A 24545-nucleotide genomic window follows, 5' to 3' on the forward strand; every position below is an offset into this window, starting at 1 on the left:
TTTCGACCCGAACCGTAACTCCAAGATAGACTACACAAATATCAAGAAAGTTCTTGATGATGTTCTCCCTGGCTACGCCAAATCTGGAGGCACCATCATCAGGGCAGTTCGTAAGTACGGCAAGCACGTGTTCGCCCACAATACGACGTTCTGCTGCGTCAAGCAGCCACCTGGCGGTCAGAAGGATGCCTACTACGCCCTCCATCACATGCGGGCGATCGTAAGGGACCATCATCACCTTCTGCTACCAAATAATCTCAAAGATTGGGCCGCGAGCTTGTCGGCAATCCAGGACGCGGACATCAGACAAGAATTCTTTCGCATCCAGTCGGAGTTTGCGGACATCATCCATCAAGATGTCCTTCATACCTCGGGGCAGTTCTTCCTCAGATATCAACCATCCAACATTGAGGTAGACGGAATGCTACAAATGTAGGCTGACAACACCCGCGATTTCATGACCATCACGACAGACGGCGGCTTCATCCACGCTCCTGTCCATGAGTCGAGTCGAAAGTAGTGATGTGTAGTTCTGAAACATTGATTGGCTCATGTTGTAATTAAACTTTAATGAATTGTATGTCTCTTTGGTTTGGACAGTCGTTCAACTTAGATGTAATCGATGCTATTTATTAGTAGGACCATGAATCGTGCTATTAATGTCTTGCTTTTCTCTTCCGATCCTTTTGTTGCATACTTATATATTGCTTATGTATGTATTGTCTGTTGTTTGGCTTGTGCATAGAGATGCCGTTGTATGTCGTGTACAAGGGTAAGGTTCCTGGAGTCTACGACGACTGGGAGGAGTGTCGGAGACAGGTTCACCGTTTCAGCGGTAACAGTTACAAAGGGTACACCACTAGGGCGGAGGCCGAATCTAGATACGCCCACTATCTAGCGGGAGAGAGGAGGGAGCGTTGGAGGAACCGGATGAAGACCAATTTGATCGCGATGATGCTCATCGTGATGACCGCAGCTCTCTTCTATGTGATGGTAGTTTAGATGATTGATATCGACTTGTAATGTGAAGACAAACTCGATACTCGCGGTCTCGAGACTTGTAATGTTTTATCTTTGTTCGGTCTTTTGAATTCGGAGACTAATATAATGAATTGTATTCGGAGACTAATCTTCTATTGTGTTCGATGAATCTGCTGTTGTTGTGTGCTACTGTCTATATTCTGTCAAATAATATATTTTGTAACCTGTGCAAAAATCAGAAAAGTAAAAAAAACAAATATTCATACTAATGGCGCATCACCACAAGGTGCGCCATTAGTACGCCAAAGGATACTAATGGCGCATAAAGACATAGTGCGCCATTAGTATGACAAAGCAGATGGTTACATATGGCCCCACGGGAGGCATACTAATGGCGCATGGTGTTACATACTAATGACGCACTTCCTGGTGCGCCATTAGCATACCAGATACTAATGGCGCACCAGTGGTGCGCCATTAGTAAAAAATTCTAGTGGCGTGATACTAATGGCGCACCGGTAGTGCGCCATTAGTAGGCAAAACCGGTGCGCCATTAGTAGGCCTTTTTCTAGTAGTGTTTAACCACAGGCCGAAGTGGGGCCGGATGCAGAGGAAAGCCTCACACACAATGATGAACGCCGAAATATTGAGGATGAAGTTCGGTCAGATCATGAAAGTCCAGCCCGTAGTAGAACATGAGACCACGGACGAATGGATGGAGGGGAAACCCTAGTCCGCGAAGGAAGTGGTGAAGGAAAACTACCCTCTCGTGAGGTTCCGGGGTAGGGACGATCTGCCCCGCAGCGGGCAGCCGATGCGCGATGTTCGCGGCTAAGTATCCGGCTCCGCGCAGCTTCTTGATGTCTCCCTCCGTGACGGAGGAGACCATCCACCTGCCTCCCGCTCCGGACATGGTTGGAGAAGGTTGAGGTGGGAAGTGTGGACTTGGGCGCTAGAGCTCGAGTGTGCGAAAACGGATGAGCAAAGGAGGAAGAAGGCGTGGATAGGAAGGTGAATCCTTATCCCTTTATATGGGCGGACGAAGCTAAGAGTTCCCACTTGTCTGGTAAAACTCGCTTATCCCCCAAGCGCCGTAATTGATGGCGCGGTTGGGTTACACACGCCCGTATTGATGAGAATCCCGTAATAAGGGGACACGATCTCTGCTTTGACAAGACGTGTCGAAAAACTGCCTCGCATTATGTGCGGGGCTGGTTAAAGGAAACAGTTCGAATAATCACCGGGCCATGACATAACGTCATGCTGCCAAAACAAGCCAGCAAATTAGATATGCGAAAATATTATTCTCTCTACGGTGGAATGTGGATCTTATTTTGCAGGGTCGGACACTATCCTCGTATTCAAATTCTTCTGTGATGTATTCGAAGAAGAAACCCGCCTTGCAATGCCGAAGACAATACTGCGCGCCGGACTCATCGTCATTGAAGCCTGGTTCAGGGGCTACTGAGGGAGTCCTGGATTAGGGGGTCTCCGGACAGCCGGACTATATCCTTTGGCCGGACTGTTGGACTATGAAGATACAAGATTGAAGACTCCGTCTCGTGTCCGGATGGGACTCTACTTGGCGTGTAAGGCAAGCTAGGCAATACGGATATGGATATCTCCTCCTTTGTAACCGACCTTTGTGTAACCCTAACCCTCTCCGGTGTCTATATAAACTAAAGGGTTTTAGTCCGTAGGACAACAACCATAACACACAATCATACCATAAGTTAGCTTCTAGGGTTTAGCCTCTCTGATCTCGTGGTAGATCTACTCTTGTACTACCCATATCATCAATATCAATCAGGCGGGACGTAGGGTTTTACCTCCATCAAGTGGGCCCGAACCTGGGTAAAACATCGTGTCCCCTGTCTTCTGTTACCATCCGGCCTAGATGCACAGTTCAGGACCCCCTATCCGAGATCCGCCGGTTTTGACACCGACAAGGACCGTGACGGATTGGACAGCTCCGAGAGTGAGCAGATTGCCTTGATCCGTTTTGCATCTTCGACCAACCAAGACGACAAGGGGGCAAGGGTAGTCGTGGATGAACTTCTTTCACTATCATAGCTAGTAGAACATGTCAAATTTTGATAGTCCGATAACATGTGTATTTAACTACGTATGTAATTTCACGTTGCATGAAACTAGTATAGATTTGAGGATTTTGTTTGAGGAAGCATGTTGTGGAGACGGACTTTTGATATGTGCCCGGTCACTGTGGCGTGTTCAGATGCGTGCGCAGACGTATAAGGGCCTTTGTCGTAGATGTTCTTACCTCTCACAACATGTCTGGTCAGCTTTTCACATTCAGGCAGGATCGCTGCAGTAGACTTACATTGGTAAGTGTTTCTCAAGTAAGATCAACTTTACTAAATCAGCACTAGTGTACAGTACAACATGCGACTCCAGCTCCATCTATCTACGCAGCAACCCTTTCATGATCCTGACCAGCGTTTAGTGACCCAACAAAGGAAGAGGAGGAGGAACAACCGAACAAGAGAAGAAACGGTAGTGGTTTCGGCTGCACGCAGTGTACGTATCGTGTTCGGTGTTCCTTTTTACAGCGTGTCCTCGGAGTGCAAAGAGAAATCCGGCTCGTCCGGCTTGGCCAGCTTGGGGAACTTCATGGTGGACACGTCGTCGATCCGCTGCGACATGCTCTTCTGGTGCGCGCCCTTCTTGGTGTTCTTGGCGAACTTGGATGCCAGGAACGTGGCGCCCAGGTGCGTGCCGCCGCCGTCGCCGCCCTCCGCGGACGACGACGCCGCCGCGCCAGCGCCGCCCTTGTACTCGCCGAGCAGCGGCGTGCTGGCGTCGGCGCCGGCGATGGCGCCGGCCCCGCCCTGCCCGTCGTCGTCGCCGGCGTCGCCCTGGCCGTCGTAGAGGAGCCCCTCCTGCTTCATGAGCTCCCTGGCGAGCTTCCTCTTCTTGTACCGCCTCCAGGCGCCCTGCACGAAGCACGCGCCCCAGCTCCGCCACTGGTGGGAGTAGTACCGGAACGCGTGCTGCAGCCGCTTGCTGTGGAGGCGCTTGAACTGGTTGGCCACGTACTTGAGGTCCTCGGCGCGCAGCGCGAACGCCTCCACCTCCGTCACCGACCGCACCGTGCGCGTGGACTGCGGGAAGTTGAGGCTCGGGTTGGGCATCAGCGCCCACGTCAGCAGCTCCTCGCCGCAGAAGTCCCCCGGCCGGAGCGTGATGGAGCTGAAGAAGTTGGTCCGGCCGCCGTCCGTCGTCGAGCTCTCCAGCTCGCCACGGATGATGAAGAGCATCTCGCTCACGGGGTCGCCCTCCCGCACGATGTACGCGTCCTTGGTGCTCAGCGACGACACCAGCCGCTCGCAGATGGCGTCCAGCAGCTGCTCGTCCATCTGCGAGAAGAAGGGCACCTGCAAGCAAGACCACGATCAATGCCGACGTTCAGCGTCGGAGTCACCTTACCGTACCGGCGGCGAAGAGCAAATGGCATATGGCAACGTACCCGCCGGACGAGGGCGAGGCAGAGGTGGCGCTGGATCTCGCGGCGGAGGTCGAGGGGCAGCGACTGGAGGATGGATTCCTCGTCGACGCCCCTGGTGGCCAGCCACTTGTACTGGAAGAACCTCCGGACGCGCTCCTGGAGCTCCAGGGGAAGCTGCCGGTGACGCATCCACTCCTCGATGTCGCGCCGCTTCACCCGCCACTCCTCCAGCCTCACCGTCATCGACTGCAAGTACGTCTGCGAAACAAAAGGCCAAGATGGAACAATGTATGTGAACATAATGGTGCGAACAGTTTCTGGTGATAATAATTCTTGCACATGAAAGCATAAGTTTGAGAATTTTCTGCACTATGTTGATTTGGGCAATAACCACAGCTTTAGGACAGTTTCTGAAACATGAAAAATGAGCATCCAATTTCATGATAACAAATAAATAAATACCTGCATGTTTCCAATGAGATGTGAGAAGAAAACAAGGCCCATGATGCAGATCAGGATGCAGAATATAGTCTCCCCTGCGTAGGTGCTGTTCTGCAAGTTCTGTCCATAAGAACTTGCAGAAAACAAACACAAATTCAGTTATCCTTGCATCATCATGTGTTTATTTATAATGATCGCATACTCAGTTCAGACATCAGAAGAACTGCATCTTTATATACATGTATGCACACCTCAGGTTCCGGAAACCCCACCAGAGGCAGTAGAGATACTTCTCGAAGAAGGACGCATCGACGATATCAAGCTTCAGAGCATCCTCGAACAACCCGTACTCAAATCTCGCCCCGGGAAGTCCGCACTGCTTAGTGATGTTGCTAGCCGCGTGCCACTTCATCCGAACAGGATCCTCGAGCGATTTGCAGTCCAGATAGCTCATGTCACATATGGGCACCCTGGGGTCAGTGCCATTATCGCTTGTGCATTGGTCCACCCAGCAGGTGTACTGCCTCTCTATGGACAGCAGGTACCACAGGGCTCCCAGAACCTACATAACATACACCCACCATGTGAATCTATTGCTCTGTTCTGTTCGAAATGGAACGAGGAACACAAAAGACGACGGCGTGCATGCATGCATACATACATGGCTGGCCAGCGTGTAGAGAAGCAGGTTGTAGGCGGCCCCTGCCCAGGCAGTTCTTGTGACCACTCCACTGGACTTGACGATCTTGGAGTTGAGGGATATGATGAGGAACACTCTGGGTATGTACTGGATCAGCACGATCATCGACAGCGTGTTGTTGGTGTGGTTTGCTGAGGTGGTGCTCACAGCTGGTATCACAAACCAGATAATGATCTGCAACGATCGGCCTGCTCAGCTTAATTATCACGTACTAGTAGTAGTATTCAGTATGTGACTATTGCCGAACGCATCAAATTAGCTAGCTAGCTAGCTAGCTATTGTGTTTGACTCTCTGAAACATTCCTGCTTATGCATTTGAGCTATATAACTAACACAATATTTGATCAGGGAAGCTGTATCAAGGTCTGAATCACTGTCGTTGCATGCACATTAATCATGTCCTTCACAAGGAACACAGGATTGATTGACTGTATCACGTCAAAATTCATCACACTGTAATGACATTTCTGAAATTTGACACATGCGACGAGCAACATAGGTACAAAGATTGCCGGATTTGAAAAAGAAATGCGTCGCTGTGGATACGTGCATTGACGATGGAGAGATAGGGAGAAGGAGGGAGGGACGGAGGCATGCCTGGGGAATCGGGAGCATGGCGGCGAGATCGATGATGAAGTCGTTCTTGAGGTACCGGATGGCGATCTGGTCGGGGTCCCTGACGAGCTCGCCGCGCCCGAAGACGCGCGAGCTGGGCGCGACGAAGGCGGTGCGGAACTTGAGGATCATGTGCGCGAGGTAGAAGAGGTCGGCGACGGTGCGCACGGCGGTGACGGCGACGCCGATGCCCATGTTCATCTTGACGCACGCCTGCGTCTTGGCGTAGAGGAGGTAGAAGTACATGGGGTCGACGAAGAGGCCGACCATGCAGGTGACGAGGAAGAGGCGGTTCCAGTTAAGGACGACGTCGTCCCCGGGGTCGAGGATGCGGCTGGGCGTCCATGGCCGGCGGCCCGGGGGCTGGTTGGAGGAGGAGGCGCCGTGGCGGAAGAAGGGGAGCGGCGGGCGGCGGAAGGGCGGGAGGACGTGGCGCTGGAGGAAGCCGGCCATGGGCGGTGCTCGCGGCGGTGGGCGTCGGGGCGTCGATCGTCATGCATTGCATGCGCGTGCGCGGGTGGGGTGGGTGGTGCGGCTTCCATCGGGGCCACGAGGTGGTGCGGCGGCCGCGCGTTGCGGGTGCTTTGCTTCGCCGCGCGACCGACCGAGCCACAAATCGGCATACGGCATTTGGGCGGGTGCTCTGCTCTCCCCAAGCAAATTTCTACAGCTCCAATCGACCCTTCAATGTTTTTTAACAAAAAAAAAACCGACATTATTTGTAGGTTGTGCGAGCCTAAATTAACTCTTCGGAATCCATTATATGTGAATTTGGCACCTCAATTCCTTGACCCAGATGACCCTACATGCTCATTGTCGCATCAGGGTCTCCGTCTTCGGGGAGCGAACTTGTTGAAATGCAAAAGCTTGTAGAAGCAGCGGTCGAAAAATCGCCGATATAGACCAAGCCGCGGGTGGCCACAGTTTACATAGCGAATCGTCGCTCCGGAGAATAAAACATCAAAGAAGGCCTGTAGAACATCTCAGATCTTTCCCTTTATCGAAAAAAATAACATCCCAGATCCAGCCAGATAGAGTCGAGAACACAAATCCCACACGCTCCCAACGAAGCCGAGGTTGTCCAACTTTTATTGATCGGAACTGGAGCCGGAGAACTAACCAAAACGCATAGCCACGTTGTCAGCTCCGCGGAACTAGAAGCAGTGCTTGTCATACGTCATTTGTTTGCGCTACCACACAGTTAATAATAAAAAGATACTAGGCTCTCCAGATTTCTTTTTTCGAGAATCACTAGGCTCTCTAGATTTGGAACTTCCTTGTGCGTTGAGGGTTGTGGGGTCGCTCAGGCCCTACTGTAAAGGTGTGTATCGTTGGTAGAGGGTTCCTGTTTCTTTTTTTTCCTTTTATTATTTTCTGGTTTTCTTTTCTTTTCTACCCTTAAATTTATTTTTCACACTAAAATTTGTGAACTTTTTAAAATCCCTGATCAATTTCTTAATTGGTGGGAAAAATTCGTGAATATTTTAAAAATTCACGAACAGTTTTGAAGTTTGTGAACATTACTAAATTTCAAATCCGTGAACATTTTCTGAAATACATGAATATTTTAAAATTCTTGATCATTTTTTTAGAATACATTTTTTAATTTGCAGCGTTTTTGAAAGTCTTGGATCATTAAAATCCATTAACATCTTTTGATTTAATGAACTTTAAAAATAAGATGTTAATGAACTTTAAAATAGCCGGTTTTTTATCATATAATTGTGGAGCGAGCTGGAAAAATTAAATGGGCGACTGGAGTCGGGAGCCGAGCTGAGCGAGCGAGAGCGTAGTGGTTGGGCCCATGTAAACGTTATAGTAGCAATTATGTGGTTTCAGTGCAGAATACGAGCTTCTAAGGTGCTCTTACAACAACCACCGGCTGACACCGAGGCCAAAATGCAGAAGAACAGCCGAACCACCCATGATACAGCTCCGCTCTCCTCTTAGAATAAATACCATCTCTAGCAACACCTCGGCACGATGAAGAAAAACCACAAGAACATAACTAAAACCTAAGTCAACACAGATGTCAGTGTACCATACCGGGTTGGCCCATCGATTAGGAGGCATTTCAATAGGCCGTCCTCAGGACCCAAGTATCTAGGATATGGCAAGGGCCCCTCGCACGTTACAAGGTTGGACTTCAAGAAGGTTGTTCATCCTGGCATGAACGCCAAGGATTAGTCAGGCGATCAAGGCTCTAGGTTGGTTAAGTTAACTTGTAACCCTAGACCTCGCCTCCTTTATAAGGCGAGGTCAGTGGGTAGTTTGAGGCCATTTGACCCATTATCATCGTCTTAATAGCACTAGTTGAGTGCCCGTGCGTTGTCACGGAACAACAAACTTACATCTCATTCACCATCATCATTGATCTCCACCGCCGACTCAACCTTGCTAGTTGTCTCACCATCATTGTTGAATGCACAATCAGCCTTGCTCTCCCTCATCATCAGTTCAAGAGAGGGTCGTCACCCTCCCGGAGCCCTAACAACCTCTCTGCTTAGAGCACCACTCCCATAAAATATTGGCTTATGTTTTCTTTTCCATACAATATACTTGTCATTGTTTCTCCCATCTAGCTATGTTTTTCAATTGTCCACGGGGTAAATGTATGTACATCTAGCTATGTTTCCATACAACATAGCTATGTTTCCCATTTCTCACATCAAAGTTATGTATGTACATCAAAGTTTTGAAGAAAATATGCCCTAGAGGCAATAATAAAGTTATTATTTATTTCCTTATATCATGATAAATGTTTATTATTCATGCTAGAATTGTATTAACCGGAAACATAATACATGTGTGAATACATAGACAAACTTAGTGTCACTAGTATGCCTCTACTTGACTAGCTCGTTAATCAAAGATGGTTATGTTTCCTAACCATAAACAAGGTGTTGTTATTTGATTAACGAGGTCACATCATTAGTTGAATGATCTGATTGACATGACCCATTTCATTAGCTTAGCACCCGATCGTTTAGTATGTTGCTATTGCTTTCTTCATGACTTATACATGTTCCTATGACTATGATATTATGCAACTCCCGTTTACCGGAGGAACACTTTGTGTGCTACCAAACGTCACAACGTAACTGGGTGATTATAAAGGAGCTCTACAGGTGTCTCCAAAGGTAGATGTTGGGTTGGCGTATTTCGAGATTAGGATTTGTCACTGCGATTGTCGGAGAGGTATCTCTGGGCCCTCTCGGTAATGCACATCACATAAGCCTTGCAAGCATTGCAGCCAATGAGTTAGTTGCAAGATGATGTATTACGGAACGAGTAAAGAGACTTGCCGGTAACGAGATTGAACTAGGTATTGGATACCGACGATCGAATCTCGGGCAAGTAACATACCGATGACAAAGGGAACAACGTATGTTGTTATGCGGTCTGACCGATAAAGATCTTCGTAGAATATGTAGGAGCCAATATGGGCATCCAGGTCCCGCTATTGGTTATTGACCGGAGATGTGTCTCAGTCATGTCTGCATTATTCTCGAACCGTAGGGTCCGCACGCTTAACGTTACGATGACAGTTATTATGAGTTTATGCATTTTGATGTACCGAAGTTAGTTCGGAGTCCCGGATGTGATCACAGACATGACGAGGAGTCTCGAAATGGTCGAGACATAAAGATTGATATATTGGAAGCCTATGTTTGGATATCGAAAGTGTTCCGGGTGAAATCGGGATTTTACCGGAGTACCGGGAGGTTACCGGAACCCCCCGGGAGCTATATGGGCCTTAGTGGGCTTTAGTGGAAAGGAGAAAGGGGCAGCCCAAGGTGGGCCGCGTGCCTCCCCCCTCCCCTAGTCCTATTAGGACAAGGAGAGGTGGCCGGCCCCCTCTCTCTCTTTCCCCCCTCGAGGAATCCTATTCCAACTAGGATTGGGGGGGGGGGGGAATCCTACTCCCAGAGGGAGTAGGACTCCCTTGGCGCGCCCTCCTTGACCGGCCGCCCACTCCCCCTTGGCTCCTTTATATACGGAGGCAGGGGGGCACCCTAGGACATACAAGTTTATCATTGAGATCGTTCCTTAGCCGTGTGCGGTGCCCCCTGCCACCATATTCCACCTCGATTATATTGTAGCAGTGCTTAGGCGAAGCCCTGCGACGGTAGAACATCAAGATCGTCACCACGCCGTCGTGCTGACGGAACTCCTCCCCGACGCTTTGCTGGATCGGAGCCCGGGGATCGTCATCGAGCTGTACGTGTGCTAAGAACTCGGAGGTGCCGGAGTAACGGTGCTTGGATCGGTCGGATCGGGAAGACGTACGACTACTTCCTCTACGGTGCGTCAACGCTTCCGCAGTCGGTCTGCGTGGGTACGTAGACAACACTCTCCCCTCTCGTTGCTATACATCACCATGATCTTGCGTGTGCGTAGGAAAAATTTTGAAATTACTGTGTTCCCCAGCAAGTTTCTCCGTTTCTCACATCTAGCTATGTTTCTCAACCTCCACTCCATCCCCTGAAGAAATAGGGTTGACATTTTCCACCCTCAATTCGTTCGTGGAATTTTCATTTGGCTCTGTGGCTCATTTGAAAAAAAATCTTTGTATTAAGATAATGAGTATGTCTAGGGCACATCTAGATATGCTCTAGTTATTGCACATCTAAGTGAGTGAATCAAACATAAAGATGAAAAAGAAAAAAGAAAAGGAAAATATTCACACGAATCTTGATGTAAAATCAACGATATAGGACTTAGATGTGCAATACTTATGGCACATCTAGATGTGCTTTAGCAAAACTGTAAGATAATCATGTTATTAGTACAAAAGTGGGGGTGCCCTTTGGTAACCAATCATCGGTAATGATGATACACTTAGGAAATTAACACTGAAACCTGAACTTTTGTCTACTAACCAGATGATCCATGCTAACTACAGACATGTACTGCATATAATAGTATTCATCGTGAATGCTTGTCTATGCCCAAAGGAAGAAAAATATAAGAAGCTCTATAATACTGGAATAATTTTTGAACTAGTCTTCTCGCTTAGGGTGAAAGTAAGCAGAGGCGACAGAATAAGATACCTGATAACGTCGATTAGGAACCCTACGACCAGACAAGATTAATCAATAATTTACACAATTGATGCTTGTTCTAGTCATTACTCTGTACTTGGCAGAAGTGCAATTACTACCACAGATTGCTATCTAATAACCAAACAACCTGTAATAATTGTAATAACCACACTTTGCATATATATATGTATGCTGATAGAAAATGTGATATTTGAAAAGAGAAAAAATAGAACATGAAAGGGGCTATTGCTTCAATTCTTACATTAGGACTGCACAAAAAAATCCATGCAATCGTTAGTGCGTACAAATATTAACAGAAAATGCATGTTTCTGTTAACAACAACAATACCATGAGTTTTGCTACTCTTCTCTGCCGTAAAATGGTGGCCTGGAACTAAAAAGGATCTAACTCACTTGTTGATTGGTTTCCCCCAGCCCCCTGCTTTTTAGACACACGTACCGCTGTTGGCATAGACACACCTTGAGTGCAAGCACAATGGAGCAAGTTTACCACGCATTTTCTGCTCCTCTCCACCATCTCCACCGTGGTCATCTACCTCCCATCAGCACTGCATCAGCCTGCATGAAAGCCAAAACATGATTGCAATTCAGTTAGGTAATTTCAACATTATTCCATAACATTCAGGGTTAAGGTGCACAACCTAAATAAGAAACTTAAAGTGCTCTTTAACGGTCCACAGTAAAGGTAAAATAAGAAACTGATTCTACTCTTCTATATGTAACTCCTCTATTTTGCAATTATCATAACCGAAACAATATTCAGAGTAATTGTTCCCTGCATATCTTCTATCCTTCACCATAAGCCATAAATAAACTTGTTTATTTTGATAGTACAATACAAAACATAACTAAAATAGAATCATCTTTTAGAAATTAGGACCTGATAGCAAGTCAATAGGGGATTGAACAATGAAAATAAATCAAAGAGCGGTGCTGTGCTAATGATTCTATTTGGTCAAGTTGCCTATGAAACGTGTCTGTCAGCATCGACCAACTGAATCTAGATATATGAAAAACATACAATGGGATTGGTGAAGAGTTGCCTATGAATTCAGTCAATATAATGCAACAGAGATGTCAGCAAAGGGAGACATAGTCTCATATGGGCAACACAAAGTGCATAACAGGCACAATGGTGCTGACGTTCTCCACCATGGCCTTAGCAGCATGGACCATGTTGGCCGTAGTACCTCTAATACGGTTCGCATGGGGAAAAATTAACAAAACAATCAATTACAAAGTAAGATGAGCCACGAGTGTACCAGTCATCTTCTCTTGATTGCGGATTAGCGTCCGCCTGCATAAGCTCTATTGCGCTGACTTGTCAGCCTTGTGGGTGTCCATCATACTGCACGTGAGAGGGGATTGGGGTCGCGGTGACAGCTTCAATTTGGTACCTTGTTGTAGCAGGAGAGCAGAGAAGGTTGGTAGCTCGTGCTTTGTCGCTGCCAATTTGGTCCTGCCAATTACAACATGAGTGTACCACAGAGAAACACAAACCAGAGAGAAACTATACTTAGTTTCAGTTAGTCGATGAACCAATCAGCAGCTAGATCCCCCAAAATCCATCCCCATACCACGCCCTCACATCATCCATGGCAGACTGCCGCTGCCTCATCTAGCTCTTTCGCACCATGGAGCACCGCCACGATGTCTTCGTGGGCAGCCGGCGACTCTCGGACCCATACCCGTGCTCGCACTCCTGTCCCGCGCGTGACCCCTTTGGCGGCCGCTCCCGGCCAACGGCTCCTAGGAACCCTCCCCATGGTTCAGCTCCCGCCCCCGCCATGCGACATCATCCTCATCACGGCTGGAAAAATTGGTGGGAAAAATTCGTGAATATTTTAAAAATTCACGAACAGTTTTGAAGTTTGTGAACATTACTAAATTTCAAATCCGTGAACATTTTCTGTGATCATTTTTTTAGAATACATTTTTTAATTTGCAGCGTTTTTGAAAGTCTTAGATCATTAAAATCCATTAACATCTTTTGATTTAATGAACTTTAAAAATAAGATGTTAATGAACTTTAAAATAGCCGGTTTTTTATCATATAGTTGTGGAGCGAGCTAGAAAAATTAAATGGGCGACTGGAGCCGGGAGCCGAGCTGAGCGAGCGAGAGCTTAGTGGTTGGGCCCATGTAAACGTTATAGTAGCAATTATGTGGTTTCAGTGCAGAATACGAGCTTCTAAGGTGCTCTTACAACAACCACCGGCTGACACCGAGGCCAAAATGCAAAAGAACAGCCGAACCACCCATGATACAGCTCCGCTCTCCTCTCAGAATAAATACCATCTCTAGCAACACCTCGGCACGATGAAGAAAAACCACAAGAACATAACTAAAACCCAAGTCAACACAGATGTCAGTGTACTATACCGGGGTGGCCCATCGATTGGGAGGCATTTCAATAGGCCGTCCTCAGGACCCAAGTATCTAGGATATGGCAAGGGCCCCTCGCACGTTACAAGGTTGGACTTCAAGAAGGTTGTTCATCCTGGCATGAACGCCAAGGATTAGTCAGGCGATCAAGGCTCTAGGTTGGTTAAGTTAACTTGTAACCCTAGACCTCGCCTCCTTTATAAGGCGAGGTCAGTGGGTAGTTTGAGGCCATTTGACCCATTATCATCGTCTTAGTAGCACTAGTTGAGTGCCCGTGCGTTGCCACGGAACAACAAACTTACATCTCATTCACCATCATCATCGATCTCCACCGCCGACTCAACCTTGCTAGTTGTCTCACCATCATTGTTGAATGCACAATCAGCCTTGCTCTCCCTCATCATCAGTTCAAGAGAGGGTCGTCGCCCTCCCGAAGCCCTAACAACCTCTCTGCTTAGAGCACCACTCCCATAAAATATTGGCTTATGTTTTCTTTTTCATACAATATACTTGTCATTGTTTCTCCCATCTAGCTATGTTTCTCAATTGTCCACGGGGTAAATGTATGTACATCTAGCTATGTTTCCATACAACATAGCTATGTTTCCCATTTCTCACATCAAAGTTATGTATGTACATCAAAGTTTCCCCGTTTCTCACATCTAGCTATGTTTCTCAATCTCCACTCCATCCCCTGAAGAAATAAGGTTGACATTTTCCACCCTCAATTCGTTCGTGGAATTTTCATTTGGCTCTGTGGCTCATTTGAAAAAAAAATCTTTGTATTAAGATAATGAGTATGTCTAGGACACATCTAGATATGCTCTAGTTATTGCACATCTAAGTGAGTGAATCAAACATAAAGATGAAAAAGAAAAAAGAAAAGGAAAATATTCACACGAATCTTGATGTAAAATCAACGATATAGGACTTAGATGTGCAATACTTATGGCACATCTAGATGTGCTTTAGCAAAACTGTAAGATAATCATGTTATTAGTACAAAAGTGGGGTGCCCTTTGGTAACCAATCATCGGTAATGATGATACACTTAGGAAATTAACACTGAAACCTGAACTTTTGTCTACTAACCAGATGATCCATGCTAACTACAGACATGTACTGCATATAATAGTATTCATTGTGAATGCTTGTCTATGCCCAAAGGAAGAAAAATATAAGAAGCTCTATAATACTGGAATAATTTTTGAAATAGTCTTCTCGCTTAGGGTGAAAGTAAGCAGAGGCGACGGAATAAGATATCTGATAACGTCGATTAGGAACCCTACGACCAGACAAGATTAATCAATAATTTACACAATTGATGCTTGTTTTAGTCATTACTCTGTACTTGGCAGAAGTGCAATTACTACCACAGATTGCTATCTACTCCCTCCGTTCTTAAATATTTGTCTTTCTAGACATTTCAAATGACTACTACATACGGATGTATGTAGACATATTTTAGAGTGTAGATTCACTCATTTTGCTCTGTATGTAGTCATTTGTTGAAATGCCTAGAAAGACAAGTATTTAGGAACGGAGGGAGTAATAATCAAACAACCTGTAATAATTGTAATAACCACACTTTGCATATATATGTACGCTGATAGAAAATGTGATATTTGAAAAGAGAAAAAATAGAACATGAAAGGGGCTATTGCTTCAATTCTTACATTAGGACTGCACAAAAAAAATCCATGCAATCGTTAGTGCGTATAAATATTAACAGAAAATGCATGTTTCTGTTAACAGCAACAATACCATGAGTTTTGCTACTCTTCTCTGCCGTAAAATGGTGGCCTGGAACTAAAAAGGATCTAACTCACCTGTTGATTGGTTTCCCCCAACCCCCTGCTTTTTTAGACACACGTACCGCTGTTGGCATAGACGCACCTTGAGTGCAAGCACAATGGAGCAAGTTTACCACGCATTTTCTGCTCCTCTCCACCATCTCCACCGTGGTCATCTACCTCCCATCAGCACTGCATCAGCCTGCATGAAAGCCAAAACATGATTGCAATTCAGTTAGGTAATTTCAACATTATTCCATAACATTCAGGGTTAAGGTGCACAACCTAAATAAGAAACTTAAAGTGCTCTTTAACGGTCCACAGTAAAGGTAAAATAAGAAACTGATTCTACTCTTCTATATGTAACTCCTCTATTTTGCAATTATCATAACCGAAACAATATTCAGAGTAATTGTTCCCTGCATATCTTCTATCCTTCACCATAAGCCATAAATAAACTTGTTTATTTTGATAGTACAATACAAAACATAACTAAAATAGAATCATCTTTTAGAAATTAGGACCTGATAGCAAGTCAATAGGGGATTGAACAATGAAAATAAATCAAAGAGCGGTGCTGTGATAATGATTCTATTTGGTCGAGTTGCCTATGAAACGTGTCTGTCAGCATCAACCAACTGAATCTAGATATATGAAAAACATACAATGGGATTGGTGAAGAGTTGCCTATGAATTCAGTCAATATCATGCAACAGAGATGTCAGCAAAGGGAGACATAGTGTCATATGGGCAACACAAAGTGCACAACAGGCACAATGGTGCTGACGTTCTCCACCATGGCCTTAGCAGCATGGACCATGTTGGCCGTAGTACCTCTAATACGGTTCGCATGGGGAAAAAATTAACAAAACAATCAATTACAAAATAAGATGAGCCACGAGTGTACCAGTCATCTTCTCTTGATTGCGGATTAGCATCCGCCTGCATAAGCTCTATTGCGCTGACTTCTCAGCCTTGTGGGTGTCCATCATACTGCACGTGAGAGGGGATTGGGGTCGCGGTGACAGCTTCAATTTGGTACCTTGTTGTAGCAGGAGAGCAGAGAAGGTTGGTAGCTCGTGCTTTGTCGCTGCCAATTTGGTCCTGCCAATTACAACATGAGTGTACCACAGAGAAACACAAACCAGAGAGAAACTATACTTAGTTTCAGTTAGTCGATGAACCAATCAGCAGCTAGATCCCCCAAAATCCATCCCCATACCACGCCCCCACATCATCCATGGCAGACTGCCGCTGCCTCATCTAGCTCTTTCGCACCATGGAGCACCGCCACGATGTCTTCGTGGGCAGCCGGCGACTCTCGGACCCATACCCGTGCTTGCACTCCCGCCCCGCGCGTGACCCCTTTGGCGGCCGCTCCCGGCCAACGGCTCCTAGGAACCCTCCCCATGGTTCAGCTCCCGCCCCCGCCATGCGACATCATCCTCATCACGGCTGAGGCTCTTCACCAGCCTCTACAACCACTACCCCAACGGAGGAGCCTTAATTGTTCGCGATGGGCGCCGACGGCATGATGGCTCTCAAGATCGCAGCAGGGGGCCGAGACAGGGGCACACCACCCCCAGGGCCAGTACTCTAGCGCCGATGTACTGACGCCCTCCTTCTGCACCGCTGCCAAGCTCGCCGATGGTTGGACGCGATCTAGAATGGTACAGATAAGAGGAAGGAGTAGACAATTTCTTCATGGGACTGGATCCCGCCGCCGACGGCCTGGACCGCGACCGCGGGCTGGACGAGGAGGCGACAGCAGGAGACATTTTTTCTCAGGAGCCGGAAGAGAGACGGGATCGGGAGCCATGGGGTGCGAGAGGCGAGGAGGCTGGGTGGGCGTGGGATCGTGCGTTCGTGGGCTGTGGTTTTTTGACCTTTTTTTTCGGGCGGGGATGGAAGAAGCGGTGGGAGGACTTTCGATAGCTGACGATAGAAGGGGGGTCGAACCATCACGACGTTCGATCCCCCTTTAATAAATAGTAGAGATAATCAACTCATACTATAACCCCCTCAGACGAGATGTTTTCCTCATAATCAACCAAAGCAACTACCAACTTTTTTCAAGGTAGTAAAATGAACTATCAACTTTTTTCAAGGTAGTAAAATGAACTTTTTTCCTTACAAAAATATAGAAAAAAAACTGCGTATAAAAGACACGAAGTGGTCAGCGCCGCAGGCAGGAGCTATGTGCACCACCATGCAAAAAAAGGGGGAGCTATGTGCACCAATCTGCCCCTTTGTGTATTCAATATGCTCATCTAAAAGACACGAAGTGGTCAGCGCCGCAGGCAGGAGCTATGTGCACCACCATGCAAAAAAAGGGGGAGCTATGTGCACCAATCTGCCCCTTTGTGTATTCAATATGCTCATCTAGTCGTCCCCATCCCAGTCTATGCATAGTTAGAAATTACAGTTACGTTTTCCAAAAATTGTACACCTCCTACTTGACATGACCTCTAATAACTTTCATTCTACTGATATGATTACCGTGTTCTTCTATATGCGTTTCTTTCCCAAATCTTGAAGGTGAACGAACCCACCGGCCCGGGTGAACCATATCATTTGCAGCTAAACGTGGCATTCCCAAACTGTCAAACAAGCATATAGGACTGAAGATACCAACGCTGTAGCAGGCTTAATTGGGCAGATGATACTAACGTCCACAAATCAATCATTACTGAATAATAATATATAAGCAGGGTAATTTCTTTAGTACAAAAAATACCTGTAAAGAAAAATATCATCTGCAGCCTTCTCCCAAAACATACATGGTCACTTCCAAAAACAGGACACCCGCGGCACAATTTGTTATGCTAAACAAACACATATACTATAATTATTTTAACTTTTTCATGTACTGTATGAGAGTATCCATGCAACTTTGCAGTCATAAAAAGCAGACATGTACAGGAAGAAACAGGGAAGGGTCCTCACAAGTCTGAGCATAAATTCATACATATGCACTAACGCTAGCAACCTCCCTTACAAACTCTTCTAGATTTTGCACCTAAAAACAGGGAACAGTTATAATAATTATTTTAACTGTTCATGGTTCTAAGAAGTCAGTCCTCGCTTACAGCCTCTCAACACCAACAATAACCAGCACAATTTCTTCTATCTACTTGAATAACAAATAACTAATGAGAAGCTGTCACAGGGGAGATAGCCGGCCCCGTGTTACATGAAAATATGTGCAGAAAAATGACCTATAATCATCGCCGGATACATGATAGTACTCTCTAATCTGAAGAAACAGAAAGAACTTTGCCTATCTTGCCAAATGCCAACAAGGGAACTGCTGAAAGCTAGTACTATTGGACATAAAAGAAGGGAGATGGATAGAAATATATGTCAGCTTCGTAATGAACACTTTTTCTGAGAATGCCCAAGAAGATGACACCGGCCACACTGAACGATCCGTTTCGGCCGTTTCAAGCTTTCCATCTTGAGAATCTTCATTTTGGGACGGCCAGGAGGCCTTCGGATCTTTGGTGGGCGAAGTATCATGTCTGATTTGTATAGGCCTCGCGGCCCAGAGGACGAATTGCTCCAGTGGATCCTGTCTGGAATTGGATAGATCCGCTGAGAGTAAGTTTCCCTATACTTCATTACACTAAAGCAATCATGTGCATACAGGCGAGGATCTTCACCACATGAAAGTAGTGCAGCAGCAGCATGTGCACATGGAATACCATAAATTTGCCAGCGACGGCACGAGCAGAACCTGGTTTGAGTATCCACAATGTTTGTTCGCTCAGATGACACGATCTCAAACTCCACCTTGTTTGCTCTGAGTACTTGATAACATCTTGAATCAGAAATGGATTCAGAAATAAGTTTCTCAGCAGATGGAACAAGAACTGAGTTAAGGGATAGGGCCAAGTTCTGACGTTCAGTAAACCAGCAGGTTAGTTGGTGCCTGATGTATTCAACAGTTTGCACAATGGGAAGCTCATGACACTCCAGGGCCCAGTTATATAATATCTCAGTTATCGCAAGACTAAAATGGCCATATCTGATACCCTCAAAGTAAGCAACTGCCCAGAGGTTTGGTGGAAAATTCTGGAACCATGGCATGACATCTTGAACTTGCATCATATCTTTTACCTTTGAATCAAATTCTGCTGTTGTGAGAGCATAAACGGCACTCCAGAAAAGGTTCAGAAGTTTAGGACTCTTGAACTCCTCGCGGAAATTCTCACTCACGTATCTCAAGCAAAATCCATGAAAAGCAGTTGGGAAGTTGACCTCGACCGCTTCAACCACCTGTGGTTGTCTCTCAGAGATTATTGTGAAGACAGGCATCTTATCTGTGTTAACACCAAGCATCTTCCTCAGTTCTGAAATAAACCACATCCAGTTCTCATCACTTTCAGAATCAACAACACCAAATGCTACAGGGAACATCATGTGATCAGCATCAACAGCCGAAGCACATAGCAATGTCCCAAGATACTTGCCCTTTAGATCTGCCTTGTCAATTTCCAAAAGGGGTCTACACGCATTTAAGAAACCATAAATAGATGCATGAAATGAAACAAAGAGCCGTTGGAAGGAATTCTCTGGCCCAGCCCCTTTGTATACTGCAACGCTACCAGGATTTGTCTTTCCAATCTGGTCACAGTATGCAGGAAGAAGGCGATATCCATCCTCAAGGGTACCATGAACAGCAGCCATGCTTCTCTCCTTTCCGCGCCATGCCTGCATATAAGACACAGCAACCCCATGCTGGTCCCGAATATCCTGCAATATCTCTTTTGGCTTAATCTGCGGATTATCTCTTAGCCTTGCCTCAACAGACCTAGCCACCCAGTTAACAGTAGCCTGCTGATGATGTAGGTCCTGAACACCCTCACATGTGTGCTCTCCTTGCAATGTCCGGACCGTGAAAGTTGGAACACCGTGGCACTTGGCCACATGCACACGCCACGGGCATCCTTCTGTGTTGCATTTGGCAATGAATCGGCTACGATCTGATTTCACGACGCGGAGCTGGAAATGCAGAGCAACAGCCATATCCTTGATGGCACTCCGGCAAGTGTCAACATTGGTAAACTCTTGACCAATGAAAAGGAATTGCTCACGCGGTACAGGGTCCTTCTCTGGCTCGAGTAAAATCTGGTCTTCATCCCCCTCAACTAGAACATCGCCATCTTCCACCTGAACTAAAACCTGATTGTCCTCGGCCTGAACTAAAGCCTGGGTGTCTTCCGCATTAACTAAAGCCCGACTGTCTTCCGCATGAACTAAAGCCCGGCTGTCTTCGGCATGAACTAAAGCCTGACTGTCTTCCGCATGAACTAATACCTGGCTGTCCTCCATATTTGAGCAGCTCTACAGGCCGGATAAAATTACTTTACTTTGAGTGATAAAAACACCAGACAACTCGATAGTGACTGAAAAGATTTTGCTCCACACCTTCTTAAGCACTGCCCTGCAAATATTAGCACAACCCTATTAACGAGAGAAAGAGCCATTCCAGTGGTATAAGAAGTAACAGTATTCAGTACAAGCACGTAATTCACTAACGCCAGAAAGAGCCCATCCAGCGGCACACCAACCCTCCCCAACCCCCATTTTTTAGAGGAAAACTGAATCTGCACGCTGGCTTGCAAGGCCTACGGCGTGAGGCGTGGACTGAGACCGATCTCGCGCGCCGAAGGAAAGAAAAATCTAATCTTATGAGCCATGGAAAATAAGGGGTGGATCTAGACGTTGCGGCGGGTGAACACCCAAAATTTGTGGAGGTTGGTTTGGGATTAAGAGCAGGCACTGGATGACTAGAAAGCTCGTACCTTTAAAACCAATGTTCAAGGCTGCGGACGGGGCGGAGACGCCGGCGGGGGGACGGGCGGGGGGAGGCGCGATGGAACGGGAGCGGCCGGGGACGGGCGGCGGGGTCGGACGGCGGCGGCCCTAGGGCACAGCGGTGGTACAGAAGAGATTTTAGTTACAGTATATGGGTCGGACGGAGGAGGAAGAAAGGATAACGGAAGAAGGGGAAAAGTCTAGCCATGGAGGCGACGATTTTTGACGGCACGGATCGCTCGCTGGCATGCCTAACGGTGGATGGAGAGATTTCATTTTACCGTCAGGCAGAGATGGACCGGCGCGTCTTTAGAGCATCTCCAGCACCAGATATTGAAAAAAAAAAGACATTTTTACATGAAAAAAACAACAGACATTGATAAAAGAACTGTTGTTTAGGGCACTTTGGTCAAAAAAAAAGAACACTGCTCCAACAGCTATCCATAAATGATGATGCCAATTTTGTGGGACAGCCATAAATTTTGCACTTCAGTTATTGCATATTTGCAGCGCTGCTACACTTGGTGCCATAAAACCAAAAGGCAGTCATGAAAGCCAACTACTCCACAGAAGTTCCCTCTCCGCCTGACCCACCGCCACCTCCGCTGTAACCTCCAGGCCCAACCGTCACCCCACCGTCCATTCCCGTAGCTCCCAACCGCACATTCCCGCAGCTCCGGATGTCCGTGCCCACCGTCGAGTCCATCCGTCGTTGCTCGATTTGCATCGATTATGGCAGCTTCTCGCCCCTTTGTCATCCGATATGGCTGCCACAACACCAGGGCTCACCTTCGAGCTCGAATAGTTGTCACCCCTTCCCCAAGTGACTGGTGTGGCCACGGTCGAGCCGTTGCTCTTCCAAGCTCTTGGTTATCAGCCGACATGACGAGGGCGGCTCTGCCCAAGATCTGCAGCTTCCCAATAGCGGTAGGAGCACCACAACCACATTCCTAGTCGTTCGGGCAACCGCCTCAGCCAGGGTGTGCTACGGCGGCCGGATTTCATCTTCTCGCCCACTAGGTGTAGATAATGAGCTAAACATTATGACCTACATTTATGTGGTTCTCGTATATTTGTTTTGTTTTATGTGCAAATCTCTACCAATTTAACTTGCAGGTTTTGAAGTTGTTGTTCTTAATACTCCTTCAAACATTGAACCTTGGTTGATAATTGGAATGAATCAAATATTATTGTTGCAACCGACCGCTCATTCTGTTTTGCAACTAGTCCAATTACACTCCGGATGGAAGTACTTTATAAATCTAGTGGAAATGACGTCGACATTTATAATCCTTGTTTCTAGGGCATGGTATGACTTTTACTTATCTAACCCAAATTCAGGATTCTAAATCTCATGTGACATGAGCTTTTCTCATTTTCCATATGCCTATTTAATACAAAGCGACAAAAGATAAATATCCATTACACCTAGATCTTTTGTAGTCACTACTCATTAGTGACACAGTGCATTAGAGTTGATACAGTATATGTTATTTTTTATTTCTTTTGCCACCATGACGAGACAATAAAATATTTATTCTTCCAATGCAAATATGCTCGTTCTATATAGTCAGTTATCCAAATAGCTTCTGGCTTGTATATTCCTTGTAGTGTTGTTAATGTATTTTGCAGTTGGTTACATGGGATTTCACAGGTTTAGAACTCTTCTCAGGGTGGGAGCGTTTGTCGTTATTTGGTCGCTTTGGCTATGCAGAAATGATAAGGTTTTTAACAATAAAAGTACTTCTCTAATGCAGGTTATCTACAGATGTACTGGGACTCTTCGTTTATGGTCCTCTCTACAACGTGCGAAGAATTGATATTTACGAAGGTGTGTACATGATTGGAGGCTTCGACGAGGGATACTTTTACACAACATGGGTGGCAGCATGATCTTAGAATCGGCCCCCCTTCGCTTCAGGCGTTATACGGACTCTTTATGTTTTTTTTTCGCCTTTTTCTTTTTCATTTGTTTGAGAGTACCGTTTTTGCTGTGTGCATATTAGTTATGTAGGAATCGGTTGTAATGCTTAAATTATTTAAGTAATAAAGTACCCCCTTTCAAAAAAAATTGAACAATATAAGTTTTTTTTCAGTGTAACATTAAGAATCACTTTTGCTACCATTGTTGTAGAATATTGAGGAAGAAAAGGTTTATAAAGTCAGCATGTGCATCAGGTCATCAGACTCCATGGATCTAACAATTTCTTTGACAAGTTCATATAGTTTTCAGAATCTAGCTGCTTATACCATCATGAAAGCAATATTGTGGTTTAATTTACCTACAGTTCAACATCTATTACAGCTATGGCTCTTTCTATGTGTAATGGATGTTTGTTATAATTCGATTGCCGGTGTTATCCATGTGTCCATCTTTACTACGGAGATTTTATTGTGCCGGCGAACCCCATCAGCTCCATCTATAATATTGCAAACATGTACAAGAAATGAGTTCTGGACCGTCTATATTTTCAATTAAGTATGCATATCTCTATTTTTATTAAAAAAATCGAGTTGGTGATGATGGTGTGTCTGTCATCTTGCAATATAGACCATCCCGATCTATATTTGATGGATAGAAAGCAAATTATGACAATTTTGCAAAAAGATATCCGCACCTCTCTCCACATTCACAGATAAGGCCTCCCTTCGTTCATCTTTATCTCACATAGCCTCATTGTTGAGCAATTAAAAAAGGAAACCCCTGGGACAATCTGGCATGATGGCTGCTGGCGGTGTCGTCCATCCCCGTGCCTCCGCTCAGTCCAACCACCACACCCTACTCCTCCTCACCTTATCTCTCAACTTTCTTGAGATATCATTAGTTTTTACACATGAGATTACTCCCGCATGGGTCAATCACAAACAGGTGTTTTGTAAAAAAAATCCATCCTGATGTTTCGTGCAATGCACGGGCATCTTGCTAGTTTTTTTTGTGGTGGAAAAGGAAGCTTTATATATCAAGTAATAGGATTACAATCTGTAGCCAATAGGCTAGTGAGGGCATCTGGGGCGATCTGCAACCACAACTCTGTTTGATGCTCCACTCTGCACAAAAAGGCTAGTCGATCTGCAGCCCTATCCTGTGCACGGTCAATACACAAAGAATATGCTCCCTGTCTCCTAACATTAACATTAACATTAATACTAACAGATACTCTACAACAACTTGATTAGGCTGGTCATAGTGGGGAGTAACTTAGACTAGTGTCATGCATATGACACTAGTCTAAGTTACTATCTTCATAATGCAAAATAATATAGTGGTAGTATCATTGA

General features: G+C 45.9%; 2 protein-coding genes across 2 annotated transcripts; both read right to left on the bottom strand.

Moving 5' to 3' along the window:
- Window positions 1-3243: 3243 nt before the first annotated feature.
- Window positions 3244-6692, bottom strand: LOC125553587 (cyclic nucleotide-gated ion channel 18-like). The gene is made up of 6 exons (XM_048717353.2): window positions 6186-6692; window positions 5550-5762; window positions 5140-5450; window positions 4910-5021; window positions 4469-4705; window positions 3244-4376 (listed from the first exon to the last, which is right to left on the bottom strand). The coding sequence occupies exons 1-6, from the start codon at window positions 6654-6656 to the stop codon at window positions 3546-3548; spliced, it is 2175 nt and encodes a 724-aa protein (XP_048573310.2). The 5' UTR covers window positions 6657-6692; the 3' UTR covers window positions 3244-3545.
- An 11671-nt stretch (window positions 6693-18363) lies between these two features.
- LOC125550765 (uncharacterized) lies at window positions 18364-21507 on the bottom strand. The gene is made up of 2 exons (XM_048713845.1): window positions 21254-21507; window positions 18364-20892 (listed from the first exon to the last, which is right to left on the bottom strand). Exon 2 carries the CDS (start codon window positions 20778-20780, stop codon window positions 18810-18812), a length of 1971 nt encoding a protein of 656 aa, XP_048569802.1. The 5' UTR covers window positions 20781-20892; window positions 21254-21507; the 3' UTR covers window positions 18364-18809.
- Window positions 21508-24545: the final 3038 nt, after the last annotated feature.

Source organism: Triticum urartu, chromosome 4A (genome assembly GCF_056163025.1).
Source record: "Triticum urartu cultivar PI428250 chromosome 4A, HENAU_Tu73, whole genome shotgun sequence".
NCBI classification, from domain to species: Eukaryota; Viridiplantae; Streptophyta; class Magnoliopsida; order Poales; family Poaceae; genus Triticum; species Triticum urartu.